The following is a 25,541-nucleotide window of genomic DNA, read 5'->3' on the forward strand; positions in this document are numbered from 1 at the left end:
TTGGAGAGCCAGAAGAGGCCATGGGAAGGCCTTGGCGAACAGGATTAAGGAAAACTCCAAGGCATTCTACAAGTATGTGAAGAACAAGAAGATAAGATGTTAGAGAATAGGAACAATCAAGTGTGAAAATGGAAAAGTGTGTATGGAACCGGTGGAGAAAGCAGAAGTACTTAATGAATACGTTGCTTCAGTATTCACTATGGAAAAGGACCTTGGCAATTGTAGGGATGACTTACAGCGGACTGAAAAGCTTGAACATATAGCAGGACATCGATAGGATGCAAAACTGTGCTGAGAAGTGGCAGATGGAGTTCAACCCAGATAAGTGTGAGGTGGTACATTCTGGTAGGTCAAATATGATGGCAGAATATAGTATAAATGGTAAAACTCTTGGCGGTGTGGAGGATCAGAGGGATCTTGGGGTCCGTGTCCATCAGACACTCAAAGCCGTTGCACAGCTTGACTGTGTGGTTAAGAAGGTAAATTGGCCTTCATCAACTGTGGGACTGAGTTTAAGAGCGAGAGGTAATGTTACAGCTTTATAGGACCCTGGTCAGACCCCACTTGGAGTACTGCACTCAGTTCTGGTCACCTCACTACAGGAAGGATGTGGAAACTATAGAAATGGTGCAGAGGAGATTTACAAGGATGTTGCCTGGATTGGGGGGCATGCTTTACGAGAATACGTTGAGTGAACTTGGCCTTTTCTCTTTGGAGCGACGGAGGATGAGAGGTGACCTGATAGAGGTGTGTAAGATGATGAGAGTCATTGATCATGTGGATAGTCAGAGGCTTTTTCTGAGGGCTGAAATGGTCAACAAGAGGGCACAGTTTTAAGGTGCTTGGAAGTAAGTACAGAGGAGATGTCAGGGCAAGTTTTTTTTTTTTACACAGAGGGTGGTGAGGGTGTGGAATGGGCTGCCGGCGACGGTGGTGGAGGCAGATGCGATAGGGTCTTTTAAGAGACTCCTGGATAGGCACGTGGAGCTTAGAAAAATAGAGGGCTATGGGTAACCCTAGGTAATTTCTAAAGTAAGTACATGTTAGGCACAGCATCATGGGCCGAAGGGCCTGTATTGTGCTGTAGGGTTTCTATGTTTCTATGTTTCCCTTATCAGAGTTTGCGGTTCAAAACATTCTGAAAATTGTAACTCCTTCTAGTCGGGTAACCCAGTCGGGTGTATTCACCGTTAACCAAGTTGCAAAGTACAAACAATTAAAACCTCTCTCTGATACAACAGCTTCTGTATCATGTGCCCTGGAGAATCTGATGAGTTATTCTCCACAGGATATCCAGCAACTAGCCTTAGTATTTACCAGCTAGTTCTCTTGAGGGACTGGTCAATGGTCATTTCTGCCTCCCTACCTAATCCCAACCACAAGGTGTTGATGGTGTTGTCTCCATGTTGATGATGCTACTGAATATCAAAGGGAGATGATTAAACTCTTTTACCGGAGATATTTTTTGCTTTTTCTGGGGTGGTTCAAGGTCAACATGCCACTTCTCAGTTTTTCAGTATTTCAGTGTATCAGTTATTCAGGAAAGACAAACAATCTCATCGGCTGAGAAATTGTAAAGGGAGTAGTTAATATTCCCATCTGTTATTTTATGACTTTGGAAAGCTCATTACTGATGTTGTTGAAAATGCCCTGAAGAACCTGTAGCAGTGATCTGGGGGAGAGGTAATCAGCGTTCAGCAAACACAACTGATTCTCTCTGTGCTGAACTAGCCAGTACAAAGTTCTCCCTTGGTTGCCTTCAGTTCTACCAGGACTCCTTGTTGACAAATGAAGACTTGATAACAAGGACAATTTCCTCTCATTCACCCCTGGAGTTCAGCTCTTTGGTCCACATAGGATCAAAGCTGTGATGAGATTCAGGGCTAAGCAGTCCTGACAAAACCTAGACTATATGTACATTGATCAGCATGTTACTGATGAGTAAATAGCACTTAATACTGTAGATGGCACCCACTATCACTTTGCAAATGATTGATTGTAGGCAGATGTGGTAGTATCCTAATTCCAAGAATCTATATGATTGAAATATCCTGCAAGCTGACTCACCGGGTAATGTTTGTGTTCTCCCTTGTCAATCATTGGGGCCTGTGTCCCCACACTTCAGTTTGCTCTCATCAGGGCCCTGGTTCCCATCCTCCGATTGGCTCTCACCGGGAACACTGTTCCTGTGCTCCAGTTTGCTGTCACTCCTGGGGCCCTGGATCCCGTGCCCTATTTTGCTCTCACCAGGGCCTTGGTTCCTGTGCTTCATTTTGCTCTCATCCTTGAGGCCTTGGTTCCTGTGCTTCATTCTGCTGTCACCCCGCGGCCCAGGTACCTGTGATTCATTTTGCTCTCACCCTGGAGCCCTGGTTCCCGTGATTCATTTTGCTCTCATCCCTGGGGCCCTGGATGCATGCACCATTTTGTTCTCACCCCTGGGGCCCTGGTTCCCGTGATTCATTTTGCTCTCACCCCTGGGCCCTGGTTCTTGCGCTTCATTTGCTTTGGGCCCATTTCCCACAGTTCCCTTCCATTCACCTGGTTCACTGGAAAATTTAGCGTGGTACTTGGATAATTGAATGCTTGGGCCTAATTGTATTCCACAGGAGTCAGTAGTGAGGCCCTTCTCACTTGTAAGATAGGTGAACAATTTGGATGTGAATTACGAGACACTATCAGTAATTTTGTGAATGGCATGAAGATTGGAAATATTGTTGACAGTGGGGCAGGTAGTTTTGGACTGCAGGGTGATACTGTTGTAATGGTGGAAGGGGTCGAAAAATGGTAGATTATTGTCAATGCTTTAGCCTAGTGCTCACCTACTTGGCTCAATTGTCACTGAATAAATTGGGAGTACCTTTCTGTTAGCTAATTAATTGTTGACTATCATTTGTGACTGGCTATGCGGAAGGAAAGAGTGACTGTGCATCAGATGCCTTTTCAGTGTGTACTTAGACTACAAATGCCCATTGTGCCGGTCTATAAGGAAACAGAATGAGGTCTACAATCACTTTAACTGTGACTGCACTGTTCTCCAATTGGTGGAGGCTGCAACGGGTGCCACAGTTATATAAATGCTGCACTGAACTTGATCCCAAAGAGCTAGTTGCATCTTGGATTGTATTTATTACTTGCATGACTCCAGTATTTCTACTATTTTTTAAATTATACATATGATTTTTTTGTGTTCTATCGCTGAGCAGCAGTGAACCATCTGATTGGCCTATCTGAGTTCTCCTTGGGAACTAGTTGACTTGATCAGTATTTCTGATCTGGCTATTGTTCACGATTGCACTTAATAAAAAAAAATATTAGTGTGACAAGCCAACTTGCTTCAGGCACCATCTGATGACCTTGATCATCCTTATTTGTTCTGCTTCCTCCGCTTCCAGAAAATCAATTGTGAAGGGAGCTCTGAAAGCAGTCCTCAAAGTTGTTAAGTGTGTGTTTGGAAAATCAAATTAAATTGCTCCCTTTATGCTTCAGTTTCCAGTGTGTGAGGGTCTAGTTGGTCGTAGATGCTCGCTTGAAGTAGAAATTAGCACAATGCATGGAAACAAGAAATCCACAGACATTTTCCTTAAAGGGCATTGATGAGCATATTCCAATTTCTAATAGGTGGCTGGACAGTTGTTGCAAACTATCCGCTTGGAGCTCTCGTCATTGGATACAGCAAGTGTCTGTGTTCACAATATCTTTCACGTTTTTTGTTATTAGTACTCAAATGAATAATGCTACCACTTCATCTGTGGAATTAAAGAGCAAAAGAAAAATAAATTCACAAGCATGCTGTGTTACATAAATGCTCAAAATACATTGTGACATGCAGCTGTAAAATAAAGGAGATACCTTGGAGGTCGGATACGTATTTAATACGCTGGTGCTGTACTGAGTTTGCATGCCCTCCCTGTGTCTGTGTGAGATTCTCCCAGTAGTCTGGTTTCCTCACACTTCCTGAAGATGTGGTTGGTAGGTCAACTGTCCACAGTCAATTATCCCTTGTTTAGATGAATGTAGCAAGTTGGGGAAGTTGATTGGCATGTGAGTGAGAGTAGGTTTCAGGAAAATAAGTTTTGATTGACTGACTAAGAAATAAGAATGGTTAATACATGCTTGATACTTTCTTGTGCACCTGGATAGTCAATTTCCTCACTTGTCGACAATCCCAGGCAGCTCGGATTGGCAACAACATCTCCTGCACAATCACCTGCAATGCTTAGCCCCATGCTCTGCTCAGTTTATACTTACGACTGCGAGGCGAAGTACAGCTCCAATGCCATATTCGAGTTTGCTGACGTGGTTGTTGGTCAAATCTAAAGTGGTGATGAATTGGCATAATAGGAGGAAGTTTGAAAATCTGGTCAAATCAGAAGGAAGGAAGCAGAGGTTGATAAACCAGTCATCATCACGGGATTGGAGGTGGAGAGAGTCAGTAACTTTAAATACCTTGACGATGTCATTTCAAACGATCTAACCTGGACTCAGCATGCAAGTGCCATTGCAAAAGGACAGCACTGCAGTGCCTTTACTCTTCTGAAGTTTGTGCAGATTTGGCATGTTATCTAACACCTTGACAAATTCTATAGAAGCAGAGTGGAGAGTACCCTAGCTGGCTGCATCATGGCCTGATATGAAACACTAATCCCCAAGAATAAAAAAAGTCTACAAAAAAGTAGTGGATATAGCCCAGTCCTTCACAGGCAAAGCCCTCTCCACAATTGAGCACATTTTCAAGGAGCGCTGCCACAAGAAAGCAACCTTCATCACCAAGGACCCCACTATCCAGGCCATGCTCTCTTCTTGCTACTACCATTGGGATGGAGGTACAGGAGCCCTAGATTCCACACCACCAAGTTCAGAAACATTTATTACCCTTTAACCGTCAGGCTTCTGAACCAGCTTGGGCAACTTCACTCATCTCAACTCTCAACTGATTCCTCAGCCTAGGGATTCACTTTAAATGACTCCACAGCTCATGTTCTCAGTATTATTTATTGACTTATTAATTATTCTTTGTTTTGTATGTGCACAGTTTGTCTCCTTTTGTACACTGGTTGTCTGTTAGTCTTTATGTATAGTTTTTTTTTCCCCATTGATTCTGTTGTATTTCTTAGTTCTACTGTAAATGCCTACAAGAAAATGAATCTCAGGGTAGTACATGGCGACATTCTTTATTTTATTTAGAGATACAGCGCAGAATAGGCCCTTCTGGCCTTTCAAGCGAGGTGCCCAGCAACCCCTGACAGCCCCTAATTTAATCCTAACCTAATCACAGGACAATTTCCAATGACTAATTAACCTACTAACCAGTGCGTTTTTGGACTGTGGGAGGAAACTGGCGCACCTGGAGAAAACCCATGCTTTCCACGGGGAGGATGTACAGACTCCTTACAGAGGGTGCTGGGATTAAACTCCAAACTGCCACACCCTGAGCTGTCATGGCTCCATGGTAACCGCTAGGCTACCACTGCGCCCATGTACAGTGCATACTTTGATCAGAAAGGATCAGCCAGGAAAGAACTTTGAGGCAAATGTAATATGTGGCTCTGAAAAAGAATCAACTATTATGCTCCAACTTAGTTTTAATTAGGCCCTTTCCTCTGATTTAGAATCTGAAAGTTGATACAATGATCTACAGCAGCTGGAGATTATATCACAAGCAACATTCCTATAGTAGGCCTGGGAATACTGGTTGCCCTTGACAAAATGCGAAAATATCGGTGAAACCTTTGTTAATGGGGAATTGATACAATGTACTCAGTGAAATGACAGCATAAAAAGCACAAAATCAGTTCAGTATATTGGTTCCCCATTTGAAATATAAATGGTAAATGCTAAATATTTAAATTCTGATCAATGTAAAAATAAGAAGCAATATCTGAGGAGAGAGGAACATAATTAAGTTTTCAGGTTATCAAATTTCCAATCATAGCAAGAGGCTATCTGTTTGTTTTTCTTTTCACAGATGCTGCCTAAACTGCTGAGCCCATAAAATTTTGTTACATTTTAATTTTTTTCCAAACTAAATAATGCACATCCTTTATTTTAAGGGCTACTTTTCAAGCATCTTCCTTGAAAAGTAAGTATTTCTAGCAATCACGAGGAAATCTGTAGATGCTGGAATTTCAAGCAACACACATTAACGTTGCTGGTGCACGCAGCAGGCCAGGCAGCATCTCTAGGAAGAAGTACAGTCGATGTTTCGGGCCGAGACCCTTCATCAGGAGTCATTTGATTTCGTCCTGACGAAGGGTCTCGGCCCGAAACGGCACCTGTACCTCTACCTAGAGATGCTGCTTGGCCTGCTGCGTTCACCAGCAACTTTTATGTGTGTTATTTCTAGCAATGTTATTTTTTTATATAAATAAACTGAATTGTTACAACCATACCTTGCCAACTTGCTCAGCTCTTCAGCGCTTAACACAGGGGATCGTTTGTGATGCTGATGGTATAATTCTACTTCTGGAATGACAGACTTTACCTTTGCCTTAAAAAATGATAGAAATCCTCATTACATATCTCACCACATTAAATTAAATTCTCACCAATCTGAAACATTAGCTCTGTTTCTTTGTACATAAATGTGACCGGTTCTGATTTTATTTTGGATTTTCACCAATTCTGGCAATTTGTGAAACTAACTTTGTTCGTGGCAAAAAGAAACAGCAGCATTTCCATTGCATCTTTCAAAGACTTCATACATCCCAGATTTTCCTTACAACCTGTAAAGCATTTCTTAAGTATAAATATTGTTAAAATGTCGGAAACAAGGCGGCCAGTTTGCATGCAGCACACTTCCTCTTAAAGCAATTTGGAAATGATCAAATATTCTTTTTTTAATGATGTTGAATGGAGGCTCAATATTTGCCACAAGACTGGGGATAAACATTTTGCTCTGCTCCTGAGCTTAACAGAGTGCTATATGGGGTAGGCTGCCAAATAATAGTGTCATAAATTGCTTTTTTGTTAGACTTTTAAGTTTGTGTGTCTGAGTTCCCATGTAGAGCACATGATATACACTGAGCATAATACCCTGGGGTGAATTGAAAATTGGTTCATGAACTGAGGACAAAAAAAAAACACGTAGAAATAAATGGGTCATATTTAGAAACTGGGAGGTTAAAACTAAGGCGTTCGCAATCTAGATGAAAGAACCAAATATATTACATCCAAGTCCTTCACTTCCGTCTGTGAAGCAATTGCTCTGATTATGAGATGTTCTGCACAGGAGCCCCTGAAATGTCTTCCTTCTCCCTAGACTGTGCCTTCCCCTGAACCATTTTGGATAGAACCCATCATCGCATCTTATGGATTTCCACCATCAAGTTTCCAACACCAGACACAACTTCTCTTCCCTTGCAGAATTTCAAAAGAGTTGTTCCCCTCCCATCCCTCCCCACCCAAAGAAGGATCTCAGCCTGAAAACACAGAACATGGAACATAGAAATCTACAGCACATTACAGGCCCTTTGGTCCACAATGTTTTGCCAACCTTGTAGCCAACTCTAGAAACTGCCTAGAATTTCCTTAGCGCATAGCCCTCTATTTTTGTAAGCTCCATATACCTATCTAAGAGGCTCTTAAAAGACCCTGTTGTATCCACATTCACCACCGCCGCCAGCAGTACATTCCACGCACCCACCACCCTCTGTGTGAAAACTTACCCCTGACATCCCCTCAATACCTACTTCCAAGCACCTTAAAACTATGCCCCCTTGTGTTAGCCATTTCAGCCCTGCGAAAAACCCTCTGGCTATCCTCACAGTCAATGCCCTCATCATCTTATACACCTCTATCAGGTCACCTCTCATCTTCCGTCGCTCCAAGGAAAAAAGGCCAAGTTCACTCAACCTATTCTCATAAGGTACACCCTCCGATCCAGGCAACATCCTTGTAAATCTCCTTTGCACTCTCTCTATGGTATCCACATCCTTCCTGTAGTGAGGTGACCAGAAATGAACACAATTCTCCAAGTAGGGTCTGACCAGGGTCTTATATAGTTGTAACATGACCTCACGGCTCTTGAACTCAATCACATGGTAGATGAATGCCAACACACCAGACGTCATCCTAAAACACTGTCAACCTACGCAGCAGTTTTAAGAGTCCTATCGACACAGACCCCAAAATGTCTCAAATCCTCCACCCTGCCAAAACTTTTACCATTTATATTATATTCCGTCTTCAAATTGGACCTACCAAAATGAACCACTTCACTTATCTGGGTTGAACTCCATCTGCCACTTCTCAGCCCAGTTCTGCATCCTATCGGTGTCCTGCTGTAACCTCTGACAACCCTCCACACTATCCACAATACCCCCAACCTTTGTGTCAGCAGCAAACATACTAACCCACCCTTCTACTTCTTCATCCAGGTCATTTATAAAAATCTCAAAGAGGAAGGGTTCCAGAACAGAATCCTGCGGAACACCACTGGTCGCCGACCTCCATGCTGGATATGAACCATCTACAAACACCTTTTACCATCGACTGTTTACTCTTTTCCATAGATGTTCCCTGACCTGTTGAGTTCCTCCAGCATTCTGTGCGTGTTGCTCCACCTTTTCTGTTATTGAATGCTAACTTGTCATTTCTTTCTCAGTTCAGAAAAAAGGGTCTCAGCTCTAAAGCATTGACAATTTCTATTTCCACAGTTGCTGCCTGACTCAGTGAGAGTTTCCAGCATTTTCTGATTTCATTTCAAACTTCCAACATCTACAGTTTTTTTATTACATTATATCCAAGTTTGTTGATGACACAAATTTAGGTATCAATGGAGGCAGAGATGTTTCAACTTCGGTTCTTTGTGGAAATGGGACCCGCTCTCAGGGCCTCACGACCAGCTGCTTTTCGACATGCCAAGGACGTGGCCTGGAAAACTAGCGCGCCTTCAGGGTGCTAGATTTTCGTGGCTCCGGAGGCCGGCAGTTTCAAGGCTGGTGCCGCCGCCTGATGTGCCGTGGGAGTACACGGAAGAACAGGGAAGAGCACAGAGCTCAGAAGAAGTGATGCAACAGACTTTTAACACCATAAATCAGCGAGTTGTGTTGTTATGTCTCCCCTCTCGCTGTGAAACGGGGACACCTCTTTTTCCCTCATTAGGGAGAGAAAGAGCCTGTGGTATGTCGAATTACCAGGTAAATGAATAGTCTTTGGGGTACTGCAAGTTTGTGTCTTTATTGATGCTTTGCTGCACGCTTGAGTGCTTGGTGGGGATGTCGATGCCTTTTTTGCTGGTGGGGGAGGAGGGATCATTGCTTTGTTGCTGAGTGGAAGTGGGGAGCTGGGGGGGCTTTGGGGTTCTAACATTTAACTGTCATTCATTCTTTGGGGACACTCCTCTGTTTTCGTGGATGGTGTAAAGAAAAAGTATTTCAGGATACATATTATATACATTTCTTGGACAGTAAATGTACCTATTGAAATATAGAGAAGCTAAGTGATTATAAAAGGGCACGGCCTATAGAGTCTAACGTGGGAAAATACAATTTAGTGGAGGAAACTTATAAAGTAGAGTATTTTTAAGTGTTGAGAGATTAAAGGACGTTGACATTCAGAGGGTCATGGATATCCTTATACATGAAACAGTGAAAGTAATATGCAGATTCAGGAAGCAATTAGTAAGGCAAAGGTATTGTTGGCTTTTGTTGCAAGAGCATTTGAGTATAAGAAAAAAGACATCCAACAGATTCAGCTGGAGGAACTCAGCGAGGCAAGCAGAAAGTGTGGAGAAAAAGAGATAGTCCCTTTGTCAGCTTGTGACTCTGCATCAGGAGTAAAAATGGAAAGGGGGAGATAACCAATGTGGAGAGGTGAGGGGAAGGGGCAAGGTAGGAGTTTGCGAACAATAGGTGGACTCAGGTGAGGAGCGATTGGAGCCAGATTGGGGAAAGGAAGGATGGAGGTAGCGACAATGGCTAGTGTTTAGTGGAGACAAAGGCCTGTAGATTGTGGATTCTGATAAGAAAGGAAGGTGATGAGTGGAATCAGATAAGGGAAGGATGATGAGTAGATGGAAGCATTAGGAGGAGGTGGGGTTAATTGTATGAGAAACTGGCAGATGAAACCAGGTGGAGGATCAAAAAGAAAGTTCGTAGTGGGGGGTCCGGGGTGGAGAGCTGGAATGGATGGGGTGTGTGAGAGCGCCCATCCATTACAAAAGAGAAAGGAACAGAGGGTGAGTGGGTTTCTTGAAAATAGAGAGTTCAATGTTCATGCCATTAGGTTGTAGACTAGTCAAGCAGAATATTGGGTGCTGTTTCTCTGGTTCATGTTTGGCCTCACATTGGCAGTGGAGGAGATCAAGGACAGACAGGTTGGTGGGAAGATATAAGGAGGGAACTTACAAGGGCTTACAGGGTCGGAGATCAAGACACCATTGCTCCATATTTTGCAATGGCCTTCTTGAGCTATCAGTTACAAGCAAGTTTAACCCAAGGAATTGGGTTGAATCCCACTCAATAATATTCTCTATGGAAGCTCAGGAATTGAAGGAAACAGGGCAACACAGCAATAAAGCTAATGTAGCTGTTGACTCACAGTTAAATTCTGACATTAGATGTTATTGGTGTGGAAACTGCAAGATCCCCCTGTGACCAGGTACTAGGTCTCCCCCGGGTGCTCTGATGTCCTCCCACATCCCAAGAATGCGCAGATTGGTATGTTAATTGGCCTTGGTGCGTAGGTAAATATTATAATTTGAGTGGTGTTGATAAGAATAGGGAGAGAATCAAAATGTACTAAAATAGAATTAGAGTAAGTGGGCAGTCGCTGATGCAAGTGCCTGTGAATCTGTAACTCCATGAAACATCATTCTTTTGAGATTGTTTCATCATTCAGAGCGGTAATGGATAATGTGAACCCTAAATTAATCCACCCAACCTGGACCCATATCCTTTTAATACTTTTGGTCTGGATAGAATATCAAAGACTGTAACACCCCACTTATAAAATATGCATAGTTCAAAGCATAACTATATACTGTTTAAATTTCATGTTACATTGCAACAACATCACCAGATCCAGTCTGTAACTGAGCACCAGCTAAGCTAATTATTCCATGCAGAGCAAGAGGAAAAGTACAGAACATGTTAATATGGGAAGCACTCATATTATCTTCTAGGAAGACTATCAATTTTAGCTTCTTTCTTTGAATTTTCTCCATATCCTTTATAAACATTTCCTTTATGTGTATTCTTCTTCCGCAAGGTTATTTGTATTCTTCATGAAACGCTAGTATTTAACAATTAATTAAACTGGAGGTTTTGGGGAAATGGGAAAATAGAAACAGCTATATGATGAGCAGATTTTATTTATATATAGTGAATTGTTACAATCTGAAATCCAACTGCCTGAAAGACATAATGGAAGCAAATTGGATTTAAATCTTGAGGGAAAGAGAGAAAAAAAATTAACATCTGTGCTCCCTTTATAGATATTGTAAAATACATTTTCATTTTTAGGAGCTTTCAGGAGAGGAATTCATAAACAACCCCCGAAGATCAAAATCTTCACAGCTACCATGATACATTTTGTTCTGTGAAACAGGTTCTGTCAATTCCGGTATATCAACAGCTATTAAAAGGTTATTAATTAGTCTGAATGTCTGCCTACTGAAATAAGGCTGTGTCAGATGCACAACATAATTAACTCTGGTCAGGAAAGAGTGGAGCTATTTTACCTAAATGAAAAGGAAGTTATGTTAAAAGTTTAAGCACCACATAGTATGTCCCATACTCGGCATCACACCTTTTGAAGCATGTCAAGACCTAGGTGTGGATGCAAAGGAGATTCATGAGAATGATACCGGGATGGGGGATTTCAATTACACAAAGAGACTGAAGAAACTGGATTACTGGAAGACTTAATAATAGTGTTCAACATCTTGAAGGCCACTGACAGAATAACTGAATTATTACAGGGGTAGATTTCTAATTACAAGAATTCACAGATTTAAGGTGATTGACAGAAAAGGTGGTGAGAAGAATCTTTTATATCACAAACTGCAGGGATCTGAAGTATCTAACCTAAAAGAGCACTGAATGCAAAAATCAATAGTATTTTTTAAAAAGGGAATTGAATAAAACTTGGAAAATTTTGTAGACCTGTGGTAAGCAGTAGGGGAATGGGATTAGTTGAAATACCCTCTTCAGATGGGCAAAATAGGTTGAATGACCTTTTAGTCTGTTTCATTCTGTGATTTCACATGTATGTGAGGGCACCTTAAAGTCCAATACTACAACTGTTACTCTAATACAACCTTATGCACTTGAATGAAGTTTCAGTATGTGGAAAGAACGAAGCTTAATATTATGGACAGTAATTAAATTGAGGCTAGCTAGATAATTATTGTACAGAATGAGCAAAGGAACTTCATGGTTCTACACTGCAGTATCAGACAGCTTGATAACCAGCAAAAGATGAACTACTTTGCAAGAATTATGCAAGTGATTCATGTATGAAAAAAATCCAAAGCACAATGTTAACCTCCACTCTGTTCTAATAACTTGTTAATTTAGATCTGCATCTCATAAATCTTTACTTCTGATCCATGACAGTTGTTATGACCAACTAAGGCTTTTTGATAAGTTTATAAATTACACGTAACAAATCAAAGGGATTATGGCTGTCAAATTTCACCACATGGGAAGCTTCTAATCTTGATCAGTTCTGAGATGCAAGGAAGCAGTGTAGCCAAGCAAATCATTTCATACATAGCAAAAGGGAAAGTACACACCATGTTATTCTGGGAGGTGCTCACATACCTCCTAGCAAGGCTATCAATTTTATTTTTTTTCACTGTATTTTCCCCATATCCTTCATAAATGCTCTCTTACTCACATATTATAATTTTTAGTTGAGCTGTTTTTTATAGATAGTTAATTATCACAATCTTAAATTTAATGGCCTGAGTTATAGTGGATGTAATTTCAATAATAACTTTCAAAATAAATTGGAGGAGACATTTACAAGACTAATGGAAAGAAAAGGAACTGATGTCTACATTCCTTTTCTATAAGAAAGACATCGATGGGTAATAGCTTTCAAATTATTATACAAGATTATATTTCCTGACAAATCTGTCACTAATTGGCACTAACTGGCTTAACCTTGACCTAGACAGGAGGATAACAATGACTCAATGCTTTATCTCATTATAAACCTGAACAATATTAAGATGGAATGTGTAAAGGACACATAGGTTTCCATGAATACAAACCAATAGTGACAGCAGAATCACTATACCTTTTTGATTCTAGTGAGATACAAGACAATAGGCACAGTAGAGGGCAGTAGGTTGGTGTCAGTCCAGGCTCTGGGTATTGAGGAGTCTGATGGCTTGTGGGAAGAAACTGTTACACAGTCTGGTCATGAGAGCCCGAATGCTTCAGTGCCTTTTGCCAGATGGCAGGAAGGAGAAGAGTTTGTATGAGGGGTGCGTGGGGTCCTTCATAATGCTGTTTGCTTTATGGATGCAGCAAGTAGAGACGCTGCTGGGCTTTCTTTGCTATGGAGCTGTTGTTGAGGGACCAGCTGAGATTCTCCGCCAGGTGAACACCAAGAAATTTGGTGCTCTTAACAACCTCTACGGAGGAGTCGTCGATATTCAGCAGAGAGTGGTTAGTATTCTCCTAAGCATCACATTGAACTTCCTTTCATACTACCACTGTTTTCATTTCGACTTAAGACCCTTGGATTGAACTATAGTACTTTTAAACTCAGTGTAAACTTCTAACTTGTTTTAGTCCTCAAAGATTTCTAAAACAAAGCTATTTAGTGGTGTAATTGTCTTCAATGTAGGAGTTCGAGCATGTACTGTATTCATTGCAGAAAATAAGATCTTAAACACCATTTCCCCAACTAGTTCGATAACATATTGATGGAATTATATTGTCATGCAGCATAAAAGTCGTCCCCTCAGCCCACCATCTTCATGTTTATTATGAATTGCACTTCTAATAATCCTATTTCCCAGCAGCTTTCTATGCCTTGGCAATTTAAGTGCTCATTTGGATACATCGTAGATGTGGGAACCTCTATGTACACTAGATTTCCGGCAGTGCATTCCAAATTCCTCTGAATGAAAATAAATTATTCTCGGATCCTCTCTAAACTGCTTACCACTTACTCTAAGACTATAGCAACACACACAAAATGCTGGAGAAACTCAGTAAGTCAGGCAGCATCTGTGGAAATGAATAAACAGTCGACGTTTCAGGCCAAGACCCTTCTTGAGGACTGAGGAGGAAGGGAAAAATGCCAGAATAAACAGGTGAGGGGAGTGGAAAGAGGCTAGCTGGAAGGTGAGAGTTGAAGCCAGGTGGGTGGGATCAGTCAGGGGCTGGAGAAGAAAAAAATCTGATAGTTGAGGAGGGTGAGCCATAGGAGAAAGGGAAAGAGGAAGGGACCCAGGGGGAAGTGATAGGCAAGTGAGAAGTAGTAAAAGGTCAGAGTGAGGATTGGTGGGGTGGGGGAGATATTTGGTTACCGGAAGCAGAAACTGATATTCATGCTGTCAGGTTGGAGGCCATTCTAAAACTATAAGTCTATAACATTCTCCTATGGTGAAAGTCTACTATTCTTCTCCTTACCTATGCAACTCATTTTATGTATACCTCCATCAGGACTTCCCACTTAGCCTCTGCCACTCCAAGATAAACAACTTCAGCCTATCCATTCTAATATGATCATTTAAATACTCCATCCTAGACAATATCCTTGTGAATCTCCTTTGAATGGTCTCCAAAGATCAAAGTAAATTTATTATCAAAGTATATATATGTCACTAAATGCAACCTTAAGATTTATTTTCTTGCAGGCATGCTCAATAAATCCATAGTGGAATAATATCCATAATCGTGTCAATGAAAGACCGCACCAAATTGGGCATTCAACTGGTGTGCAAAAGACAACAAACGTGCAAATACAAAAAGAAAGAAATAATAATAATAAATAAATAAGCAATAAATATCAAGAGCAAGAGATGAAGAGTCCTTGAAAGTGAATCCATAGGTTGTGAGAACATTTCAATGATGGGGTAAGAAAAGTTGAGTGAGGTTATCCCTTTTGTTCAAGGGCCTGATGGATGAGGGGTAATAACTGTTGCTGAACCTGCTAGTGTGAGTCCTGAGGCTCCTGCACCTTCTTCCTGATGGCAGCAGTGAGAAGAGAGCATGTCCTGAGTGTGTGGGTCCCTGATTATGGATGCCACTTTCCTGTAACAACACTCCATGTACCTGTGCTCAATGGTGGGGAGGGCTTTACCCATGACGGACTGGACCATGTCCACTACATTTTCAGAATTTTGCATTCAAGAGCATGGGTGTTTCCACACCAGGCTGTGATGTTACCAGTCAATACGCCCTCTACTACACATGTATAGAAGTTTGTGCAAGTTTTAGATGTCATGCCAAATCTCCTCAAACTCCTAAGAAAGTAGATGAGCTGCTGTGTTTTTTTTTTCATAATTGCACATATGTACTGGGCCCAGGACAGGTCCTCTGAAATAGTAACAACGAAGAAATTAAAGTTGTTACCCCTGTCCACTTCTGATATTCCAATGAAGACTGGCTCACAGGCCTCTGGTTTCCTCCTCCTGAAGTCAATAATCAGCTCTTTGGTCTTGCTGACATTGAGTAAGAGGTCGTTGTCATGATGCCACTCAGCCAGATTTTTAATCTCCCTCCTGTATGCTGATTCATCACCATCTTTGATTCAGCCTAAGACAGTGATGTTGTCAGTAAACTTAAATATGGCTTTGGAGCTGTGATTAGCCTCATTGTCATAAGTGTAAAAGGAATAAGGCAGGGGCTAAGCACACAGCATTGTGCTGTTCCTGTGCTGATGGAAATTGTAGTGGTGATGTGGCTGCCAATCCAAACTGACTAGCGTCTGCAAATGAGGAAATTGAGAATTGAATTGTGCAAGGAGATATTGAGGCTAAGGACTTAAAGCTTATTGATTAGTTTTGAGAGGATGATGGTATTGAATGCTGAGCTGTAGTCTATAAAGAGCATCCTGATGCATGAATCTTTGCTGTCCAAATGTTCCAAGGTTGAGGGAAGACCCAATGGATTGGCATCTGCTGTGGACCTGTTGCTCTGATAGGCAAACTGGAGTGGATCCAAGCCATTTCTCAGGCAAGAGCTGTTATGTTTCATCGCCAACCTCTCAAAACACTTCATCACCGTGGGCGTAAGTGCTTCTGGCCAATAGTTATTAAGGCAGGTTACCACATTCTTCTTAGACACCATTATAACTGAAGCCTGCTTGAAGCAAGAGGTTAAAGATTTCAGTGAATTCTCCAGCCAGCTGATCAGCACAGGTTGTTAGTACGTGGCCAGATACCACATCTGGGACGGATGCTTTCTGTGCAATCATACTTCTCGTAGAGTGTGGTGCCCAGAACTATACACAGTACTCCAGCTGTGGCCAACTAAAAAATTAAACTTGTATCTCTCATATTCTATGCCCCTGCCAATGAAGGCAAGTATCCTTCATGGTTTCATCATCATTTTGTGCGTGTTGACCAATCTCGCTGAATTTTTCAAGCACCCCTGCTGTCACATTTCTGCTCCTTGCGCTTCCATACTGAGATTCCTGTTCCTCACCAAGGCCCTATTATTCATTTTGTTTTGCTACCCTTACTAGTCTTCCCAACTTCTTTACTTTACACTCAGGATTAAGATCCTCAGCACATTTTACAACTGATCCACATCACCCAGCAGACTGAGGTTATCCTCCTCACTGTCAACACCACCGCTAATTTTCACATCATCTGTGAATTTACTCACCCTACATTCAAATCCACATTGTTAATGTATGCAATAAACAGTAAAGGTGGCAGCACCAATTACTGAGGCACATCACAAGCCACAGGTTCCAAATAACAAAAAAACAACACTCCATCATCATGCTCTGCTTCCTACTATGAAGCCAATTATGCATCTAATTTGGCAGCTCGCCCTAAACTCAATGGACTCCAATGTTTTGGAGCAGTTTCCTTTGTGGAAAATTGTCAAAGCCTTACTTAAATCCACACAGACTACACCAATTGCACTGGCCATGACAATATATATTGTTATGTTTTTTTTAAAATTCAGCTGAATTGGTCAACACACACAAAATACTAGAGGAACTTAGCAGGTCCGGCAACATCTATGGAGGGTTCATTTCTCTCCTGACTTGTTAAGTTCCTCCAGCACTTCATGTGTGATGCTGCACATTTCCAGCATCTCCAGTCTCCCTTGTGTAGCCAAATTAAACACCCCGAACAAAACCAAAGCTATATTGGCTATCTTCAAGAAATCCCTACCCTTCCAAATGTAGACTGAATTGAAATATTAACTTGAATAATTACTATAAAATTATCTTTTAGTTTACTACCACTAATTTGACTTGTCCCCTTTATATGTGAATTAAAATCTCCCGTGATTTCCATATTCCGAAATTTCCGGCATTTTTTTCATGACATTAAACTAATTCGTCTATCATTCCCTATTCTTTACTCCCTCTCCATTACGACGTTTCCAAAGTCAAAGGGTTTTTTGAAGTTTCTAACTAATGCATTCACTATTTCATCAGCATCTTCTACAGGAATCTTAAAATGCAAGCCTACAGCTTAGTGAACTTACCGGCCTTTAGCCTCATTAGTTTGTCTAATACCAATTCTCCAAGAATGGCGATGGTATTTAATTCCTCCCCTGCATCGTCCAGAATTAGAGATTTAAAAAATTCTCACTGTGAACACTGAAAGGGTTAACATCTCCAGGTCAATGACCATTTATCAAATTTCAAGGTTACTTTGCACTCACTCACCAGATGGAATCATTTCTCTTCACCTTCCGTATCAACACTTTGAATCAGTTAGTACATCATCCCTTAATCTTCTACACACAGAGAAAGATTACTCTCATTTTCCAACCACACTGTTTCTTACCCTTAGTATTATATGCATTACCTTCTCAATTTCCCGCTGCTCAACTGCCTAACTACTCCCAGGTAAAAGGTACCCAAGAGGAACAAATAGAGCCACTGCTCTAAGATTTATCATCTATGACTGCAAAGTGGATTTAGAAATGGATTGCGGTGAAATTGGGTTCACACAGTGTTTTCAGTTAATGGTAAATTAGTATAAGGACTGAGAATGGCCACAGCAGTTGAGCAACTGCTGCATGGGTATCATGACCTCAGAAACAGGGGCATGGAAGATTTCAGTACTGCAAGGGAGAGAGGCTAGACGCATCGACTTTGGGGTACTCATATAGCGAATTGAGGGAGATGGTGATAGAGGTTCAATGCAGGAGGGAAGCTGCGAGCATGGCAGAGTATGACAGGGTTGTGGACTATGCTCTTTGCTGTGGCAGGGCAAACAATGGCAGGGGTAGAGCTCAGAGGAGAACGTGGTAATGACAAGAGAATAATGTGGTCAAGTGGCAGTAGAGGATGTAACCTCTCAGTTTATGCAACAGTTCCACAATGAAGAAGTGGTAACAATTAATAAGCCTACCTGGAGCAAAAGGACAATTTTTTTTACAAGCATATGGATAACCAAAACTGATGTGGAGGACATTAGCTAGTGGCATTAGGCCTGCAGACAATGGGATCGTGGAGAGACAGTTTGGGGTTAATAACATGGGAAACAGTAATGTGCACACAGCAGTATGGGGCATATTGAAGTGAGAGAAGTTCTACTGGTACAAATACTCTTCTAAAATTCATCCTTTTGCTCCAGATATATCTATTAATTTTTACCACTTCTTCATTGTGGTGCTCTTATAATAACTGAGTGGTTACAACCCAAGTCACATAAACCAAAATTAGGACTGCAGTTGAAATAGGTTTAGAATGATTGAGCTGAGTCCCACAGTACAAACACAGAGAGCAAATATTCAGCTCTGTTAATGTGTTTGAGCAAGTGTCGACACTTCAAGTCACACTGATCACACTCAACCCATGAGGCGTACATAAACCAAAGGACAAAAGTGGGCTAATTACAGAGACCATTTGACAAGCCCAGCTAATGTAACCTATTAGGCTGGATAGCTTTTCTGGGAAGCAGCCAGAGTGGATTTTACAAATATCAGTTATTTTGTTAATGCAATGAAAAGGAATGTTTGCTGACTACAAAGAAAATGAGCACACCACCAGGGCAAACACTTGATGCAGTTTGCTGACAGCTTTGTTATTTTGAAGCAATGACTTTAAACTGACAGAGGCTGTTTTGTACTCTCTTGTGGAACATTAGCATCATTGGTAGGATAAAATTTTACTACACATCCCTAATTACCTCACAGGAAAGAGGCCCTTCTGCAGTTGTACAGGGCCCTGGTGAGACCACACCTGGAGTATTGTGCACAGTTTTGGTCTCCAAATTTAAGGAAGGACATTCTAGCTATTGAGGGAGTGCAGCGTAGGTTCACGAGGTTAATTCCCGGGATGGCGGGACTGTCATATGATGAAAGATTGGAGCGACTGGGCTTGTATACACTGGAATTTAGAAGGATGAGAGGGGATCTGATTGAAACATATAAGATTATTAAGGGATTGGACATGCTAGAGGCAGGAAACATGTTCCTGATGTTGGGGGAGTCCAGAATCAGAGGCCACAGTTTAAGAATAAGGGGTAGACCATTTAGAATGGAGTTAAGGAAAAACTTTTTCACACAGAGGGTTGTGGTTCTGTGGAATGCTCTGCCTCAGAAGGCAGTGGAGGCCAATTCTCTGGATATTTTCAAGAAAGAGTTAGATAGAGCTCTTAAAGATAGCAGAGTCAAGCAATATGGGGAGAAGGCAGGAACAGAGTACTGATTGCGGATCATCAGCCATGATCACAGTGAATGGCAGTGCTGGCTCGAAGGGCTGAATGGCCTACTCCTGCACCTATTGTCTATTGAAAGCTTTCCTTTGCTTTCTTGAACTGTTGCATCTTTGTGGTTGAAAGTACTTCACAGAGCTATTGAGCAAAGAGCACCACACTTTTGAACAACGATGATGAAATAGTGATCTGGCAATAGTTTCAAGATAGGATGGTGTGTGACTGGATACAAAGCTGGTAATGGTGGTGTGCCTATAGCTATGCCTTCATTCTTCAAGGTGTTAATGAGGAGCTGCCTCAGAGGGTAATGCCTTAACAAAACGTTCAGTGAATCTTATCCATGTTAAGCACAGCAGGGAGTGTAAGACAACAGTGGACAGGATGAGAGTTCAAAGTAATAGATGGCATGTTGAGCTGCCTGGATAGCATCAAACCTTCATTCATCCAGGAAAGTTGACTGTATTCCACCATACATAGCTTATAATGTATAGATTGTATAAGTTTTCAAGAAGTCAGAAGTTGAGTCACTTGCTGGAGAATTTCCAGGCTCTTTACGCCGTATATTTAAATGTATAGTCCAACTGAGTTTCCAGTTGGAGGCTACTCACTCCAGGGCTGTAGATGATTACTATGGTCATTCTAGGATGAATACTTGTTTGAATGTGGTTGCAAAGGTCAGCTTGTGCTGTTATTTAACATATCATGAGAAAGCAATAATCATTTGTTTGATCATACCTGACCTCTAGATTGATAGACTTTGGTACACTGGTGCCTCATAATTAGAATAAATTAATTTGGTAGGTGGGTGGGAACCAGAGTGAAGGGACTCAACAGAGGACGGATGGTAAAAAAAGCAAAGATAGCATGCAGTCAGATTATCATGTAAAGCAGGCAAATGATAGGACAAAATTGCAGCCAGCAGGGTGAGTATCAGTGCATTGAGGAAGCAGAATACAAACGGTAGCAAATACAGTACTCAATGGGTTATATCTCAAAGCACAGAGTATAAGAAATAAGGTGCATGATCTTGTTGCACTATTATAGATTGTCAGGTATGCAGACATCCCACCCTGCAAAATCTCATTTCAGGGAGGTATGACCACCATTTCAGGGAGGTAGCACTCCCCCCCACTCCGTCGACCTCCAAGGGTGTATGTAATACTTTGTTTAGTGATTTTGTCTAATCTGTAAACCAAGTTGGGTATATGCAGCAAATGTGAAATTAAAATATGTACTTATATTATATTATCATGTTTATTCTATTACAACTTTAAGCAAGTCTACAAGGAGTTTGGCCTCATCACGTAGGACATCAATAGCATAGCTCCTTAGCAGCTAGCCAGCTAGTTTAAATAACGTTAACTATGCTGTAATGACACCTGTTAAACTCACTTCAACATGTCTTTCACATTTTAACCCCCCCCATGGGCAATAGAAAAGTCACTGTTGCAAACAGTGCAGCGAGCAACACTGTCATTATTTTTGAGGTCGACTGTAAAGCCCACCCACAGAGAAAACTGATAGGTCTACTCAGCAGGGGTCCCCAACATTTTTTGCACTGCAGACCGGTTTAATATTGACAATATTCTTGCGGACCGGCCGACCAGGGTGGGGGGGAGGGGTGTTAATCCTGACTGGAATATAGGTGATAAGTCAATAGCATCATAACATTTTAAGTAACACAGCGCATATTTTCCCCGTATGAACATATAAAATCATTGCAACACACCAATATGGCTGAATCAGTGGGAGCCCTGAGCTTGTTTCCCTGCAACGAGACGGTGCCATCGAGGGGTGAGGGGAGACAGCGATAGTCAAAGGGGGTTCCTTATGTCCAGTCTATTCCGCAATTTAGTTTTCGTTGCATTCATTGCAGAAAACTCTGCTTCGCAGCGATATGATGTTGGAAATGGAAGCAACGTTTTCAGTGCTTTCGTGGCTATCTCAGGATATTTAGCCTTGACTTTGATCCAGAATGCCAGCAGAGATGTTATGTCAAACATACTTTTCAGCCCATCGTCATTTGCAGGCTCGAGGAGTTGATCTTTTTCCCGCGCTGACATGGATGACGCACGGGTAATGACCTCGCGTGCGTTCAAGTTCAACAGTGCGTGACAGGGAATGAGGAAAGGTGCAGCTGACTCATATCGTTTCATATCGCCAAATCATATTGTTTCCTCATGGCCCGGTGGTTGGGGACCACTCTTAGCACGAAGAGAGACCAATCAGGATGTTCGCTCTCCCTCTCCCTTTCAAAAAAATCTATTTCCGGGATATTGTACACAATTTCCGGGCGTCAGGGAGCCACTATCGATATGCGGGAGACTCCCAGATCATGCAGGAGACTCTTGGATCTTCCGGGAGAGGTGGGATATCTGGGTACGTGGTTGTGGCCATCACTAAATTGTGGTTGAAGGATGGTTGTAGTTGGGAGCTGAATGTCCAAGGTTACACACTGTATCAGAGGGACAGGAAGGTAGGCAGAGGGGATGCCGTGGCATTGCTGGTAAAGAATGGCATTAAGTCAGTGACATAGGATCAGAAGATGTTGAATTCTTGTGGGTTAAGTTAAGAAACCGCAAAGGTAAAAGGACCCTGGTGGCAGTTATATACAGGCCTTGCAACAGTAGTTGGGATGTGGACTACAGACTACAACGGGAAATAGAAAAGCATGTCAAAAGGGAAATGTTATGATAGTCAAGGGAGATTTCAACATGCAGGTTAATTGAGAAAATCAGGTTGGTAATGAATCTCAGAAGAGTGAGTTTGCTGAATGCCTATGAGATGGATTTTTAGAACAGTTTGTCACTGAGCCGACTAGGAGAGCAGTTATGCTGGATTGGGTGTTATGTAATGAACCAGAGGTGAATAGGGAGCTTAAGAAAGAACCTTTAGGAACCAGTGATCACAATATGATTGAGTTCAACTTGAAATTTGATAAGGAGAAAGCAAACGCTGACTTAGCAGCGTTTCAGTGGAGTAAAACAAATTACAGTGGTAGGAAAGAGGAGTTAGCCAAAGTAAACTGGAAGGAGATGCTGGCAGAGATGACAGCAGAGCAGCAATGGCTTGAATTTCTGGGAAAAATGAGGAAGGGGCAGGATAGATGTATTCCAAAACCGAAGAAACACTCAAATGGCAAAATAGTACAACTGTGGCTGTGGAAGTCAAAGCTAATGTAAAAGCAAAAGACAAGGCATGTAACAAAGCAAAAATTAGTGGGAAGATAGAGGATTGGGAAGCTTTTAAAAACCAACAGAGAGCAACCAGAAGAATCATTAGGAGGGGAAAAAAAATGAAATGTGAAAGCAAGCTAGCAAACAATATCAAAGTGGATAGTAAAAGCTTTTTCAAGTAGGTAAAGAATAAAAGAGAGATCAGAGTGGATATAGGACAGCTAGAAAATGAGGTAGTAGAAATAATAACAGGGGGCAAGGAACTGGCAGATGAACTAAATCAGAGGCCCCCAACCTTTTTTGCACCGCGGACCAGTTTAATATTGACTATATTCTTGTGGACCAGCCGACCGGTGGGGTGGCTGGTGTTCAAGTAGGGTTAAACTCACCTTAACATGTCTTTTACAGTTAGAGTTGCCAACTTTCTCACCCAAATAAGGGACAAAAAGTAGCAGTCAAATCCCAGGACACTTTACCCCAGGAAAGACTACCTTGACCACGAAGCCTTGCGCATGCATGACTGCGGATGCGCGTACATGCCAATACTTCCCCCCACAAATCGGCTTTGCCTTCATCTTCCCGACTATACTGTACATCCATTATTTCTACTTTATATAGGCTGTGTATTTATCATATCATTCCTGCTTTTACTATATATTAGTGTTATTTATTTTCAGTTTTATGTGTTATTTGGTATGAATTGTTAGGTTATTTTTTGAGACTGGAAATGCTCAAAAAATTTTACCATATAAATTAATGGTAATTGCTTCTTCGCTTCACACCATTTTGGCACGAAAGGTTTCAAAGGAACGCTCTACCTTGGCAGGGGAAATATGGGACAAACCAATTGCGCCCAATAGACGGGATGTCCCGGCAAATATGGGACAGTTGGCAACCCTATGTTCAACTTCAACAGTGCGTGACAGGGTAGGAGGAAAGGTGCAGCTGACTCATATCGATTCCTCACGGCCCAGTAGCACATGCTTTGCGGCCCAGTACCGGTCCATGGCCTGGTGGTTGGGGACCACTGAACTAAATGCATATTTTGCATCAGTCTTCACTGTGGTAGACATTAGTATTGTGCCAGATGTTGAAGGGTGCAAGGGAAGAGAAGTGAGTACAGTTACTATTACAAGGGAGAAGGTGCTCAAAAAGCTGAAAGACCTAAGGGTACATACGTCACCTGGACCAGATGAACTGCATCCTAGGGTTCCGAAAGAGGTAGCGGTAGACATTAGTAATGATCTTTCAAAAATCTCTGGCATGGTTCCAGAGGACTGGAAAATTGCAAATGTCACTCCACTCTTTAAGAAAGAAGGAAGGCAGCAGTAGGGAAATTATAGACCAGTTAGCCTGGCCTTAGTGGTTGGGAAGAGGTTGGAGTCAATTCTTAAGGATGAGGGGATGGAGTACTTGGCGATACGGGGACAAGATAGGACAAAGTCAGCATGGTTTCCTTAAGAGAAAATCTTGCCTGATGAACCTGTTGGAATTCCTTGAGGAGATTACAAGTCAGACAGATAAAGGGGATGCACGGAATGCTGTATATTTGAACTTTTAGAAGGCCTGTACCAAGTTAAGAACCCATGGTATTACAGGAATGTTACTGGCATGGTTAGAGCATTAGTTGATTGTTAGAATGCAGAAAGTGGGAATAAAAGGATCCTTTTCTAGTTGGCTACCAGTGACTAGTGGTGTTTCGCAGGTGTCTGTGGTACTACAATAACCTGAAAGCCTAGATGTCATATCTTAAAAGTTCTACCATCTTTGCAGGGCATCAACACTGTCCTGAGGAATCCCCTCCTAGGAAGGGGTAAACTACATGGAATAGGAGGACAGCAGAGACTAGTGGGTGTGCATGTGCAAAAAGGGATATTGGCAAAAGAGTAGCAGCAAAGTGGGATGCTTGAACAAGGGATGAGCAACAGGAAACACTGGAGAAACAGGGATGAGCAGAAGTGAATACTGGCAACAGGAGATATAGGCCACCAGACTCTTGTTCTTTCTTCACAGCAAGAAAAACAAACAAAGATAGCAGGGACCAGATACACATGTTTGAAGAGGCAGATTTTGGCTCACCTCTGGATTTAGATGGCGAAACAATAATGGAATAGTTTGAGTGCCAGCAGATTATCACACCACTGTCTACCCAGTACTCCAGGTGGTTTCCTGGTGCTCAAGAACATTGATGCCACTGTCAAACAGGCACCAGATCACCTGGTACAACGATTCCTAATGCAGCACACATGGGCCCAACAGCCAGAAATCCCAACTGTTCTCTTGATTGACAGTGGGCTGCCGTCTGTAGCCAGCTCCTCTCGGGCAAGAGGTTGTGTGTCTGCAAGGCCACCTGTTCATTTCTGTAACATACTAAACCCAGATAAAGTCTGCAAAAAGTAAATATTGTTAGGATGTTTGGTAAACAGATTGGTTGTGTTCTTTCTTGCTCAAATTTACAAGGATTTCTTAGAAATTTATGTTAAAATGCAGCAATAAACAAAAAGCACCTTTTCTTCACAGTTATACTTTTATCAGATAGAAAATGT

The 25,541-nt window shown here is 41.8% G+C and overlaps 1 protein-coding gene across 5 annotated transcripts in view; it reads right to left on the minus strand.

The window, feature by feature from the left end:
• LOC140202214 (uncharacterized) overlaps window positions 1-25,541 on the minus strand; it is a 245,481-nt gene that overhangs the window by 145,681 nt on the left and 74,259 nt on the right. For all 5 annotated transcript variants that reach the window (XM_072267081.1, XM_072267080.1, XM_072267082.1 and 2 more), the window contains one exon: window positions 6,393-6,490. In XM_072267081.1, coding sequence (XP_072123182.1) covers window positions 6,393-6,490 — 98 coding nt within the window. The remainder of the gene's footprint in view (window positions 1-6,392; window positions 6,491-25,541) is intronic.

The sequence above is a fragment of the Mobula birostris genome, chromosome 8 (genome assembly GCF_030028105.1).
Source record: "Mobula birostris isolate sMobBir1 chromosome 8, sMobBir1.hap1, whole genome shotgun sequence".
In the NCBI taxonomy this organism is placed as follows: Eukaryota; Metazoa; Chordata; class Chondrichthyes; order Myliobatiformes; family Myliobatidae; genus Mobula; species Mobula birostris.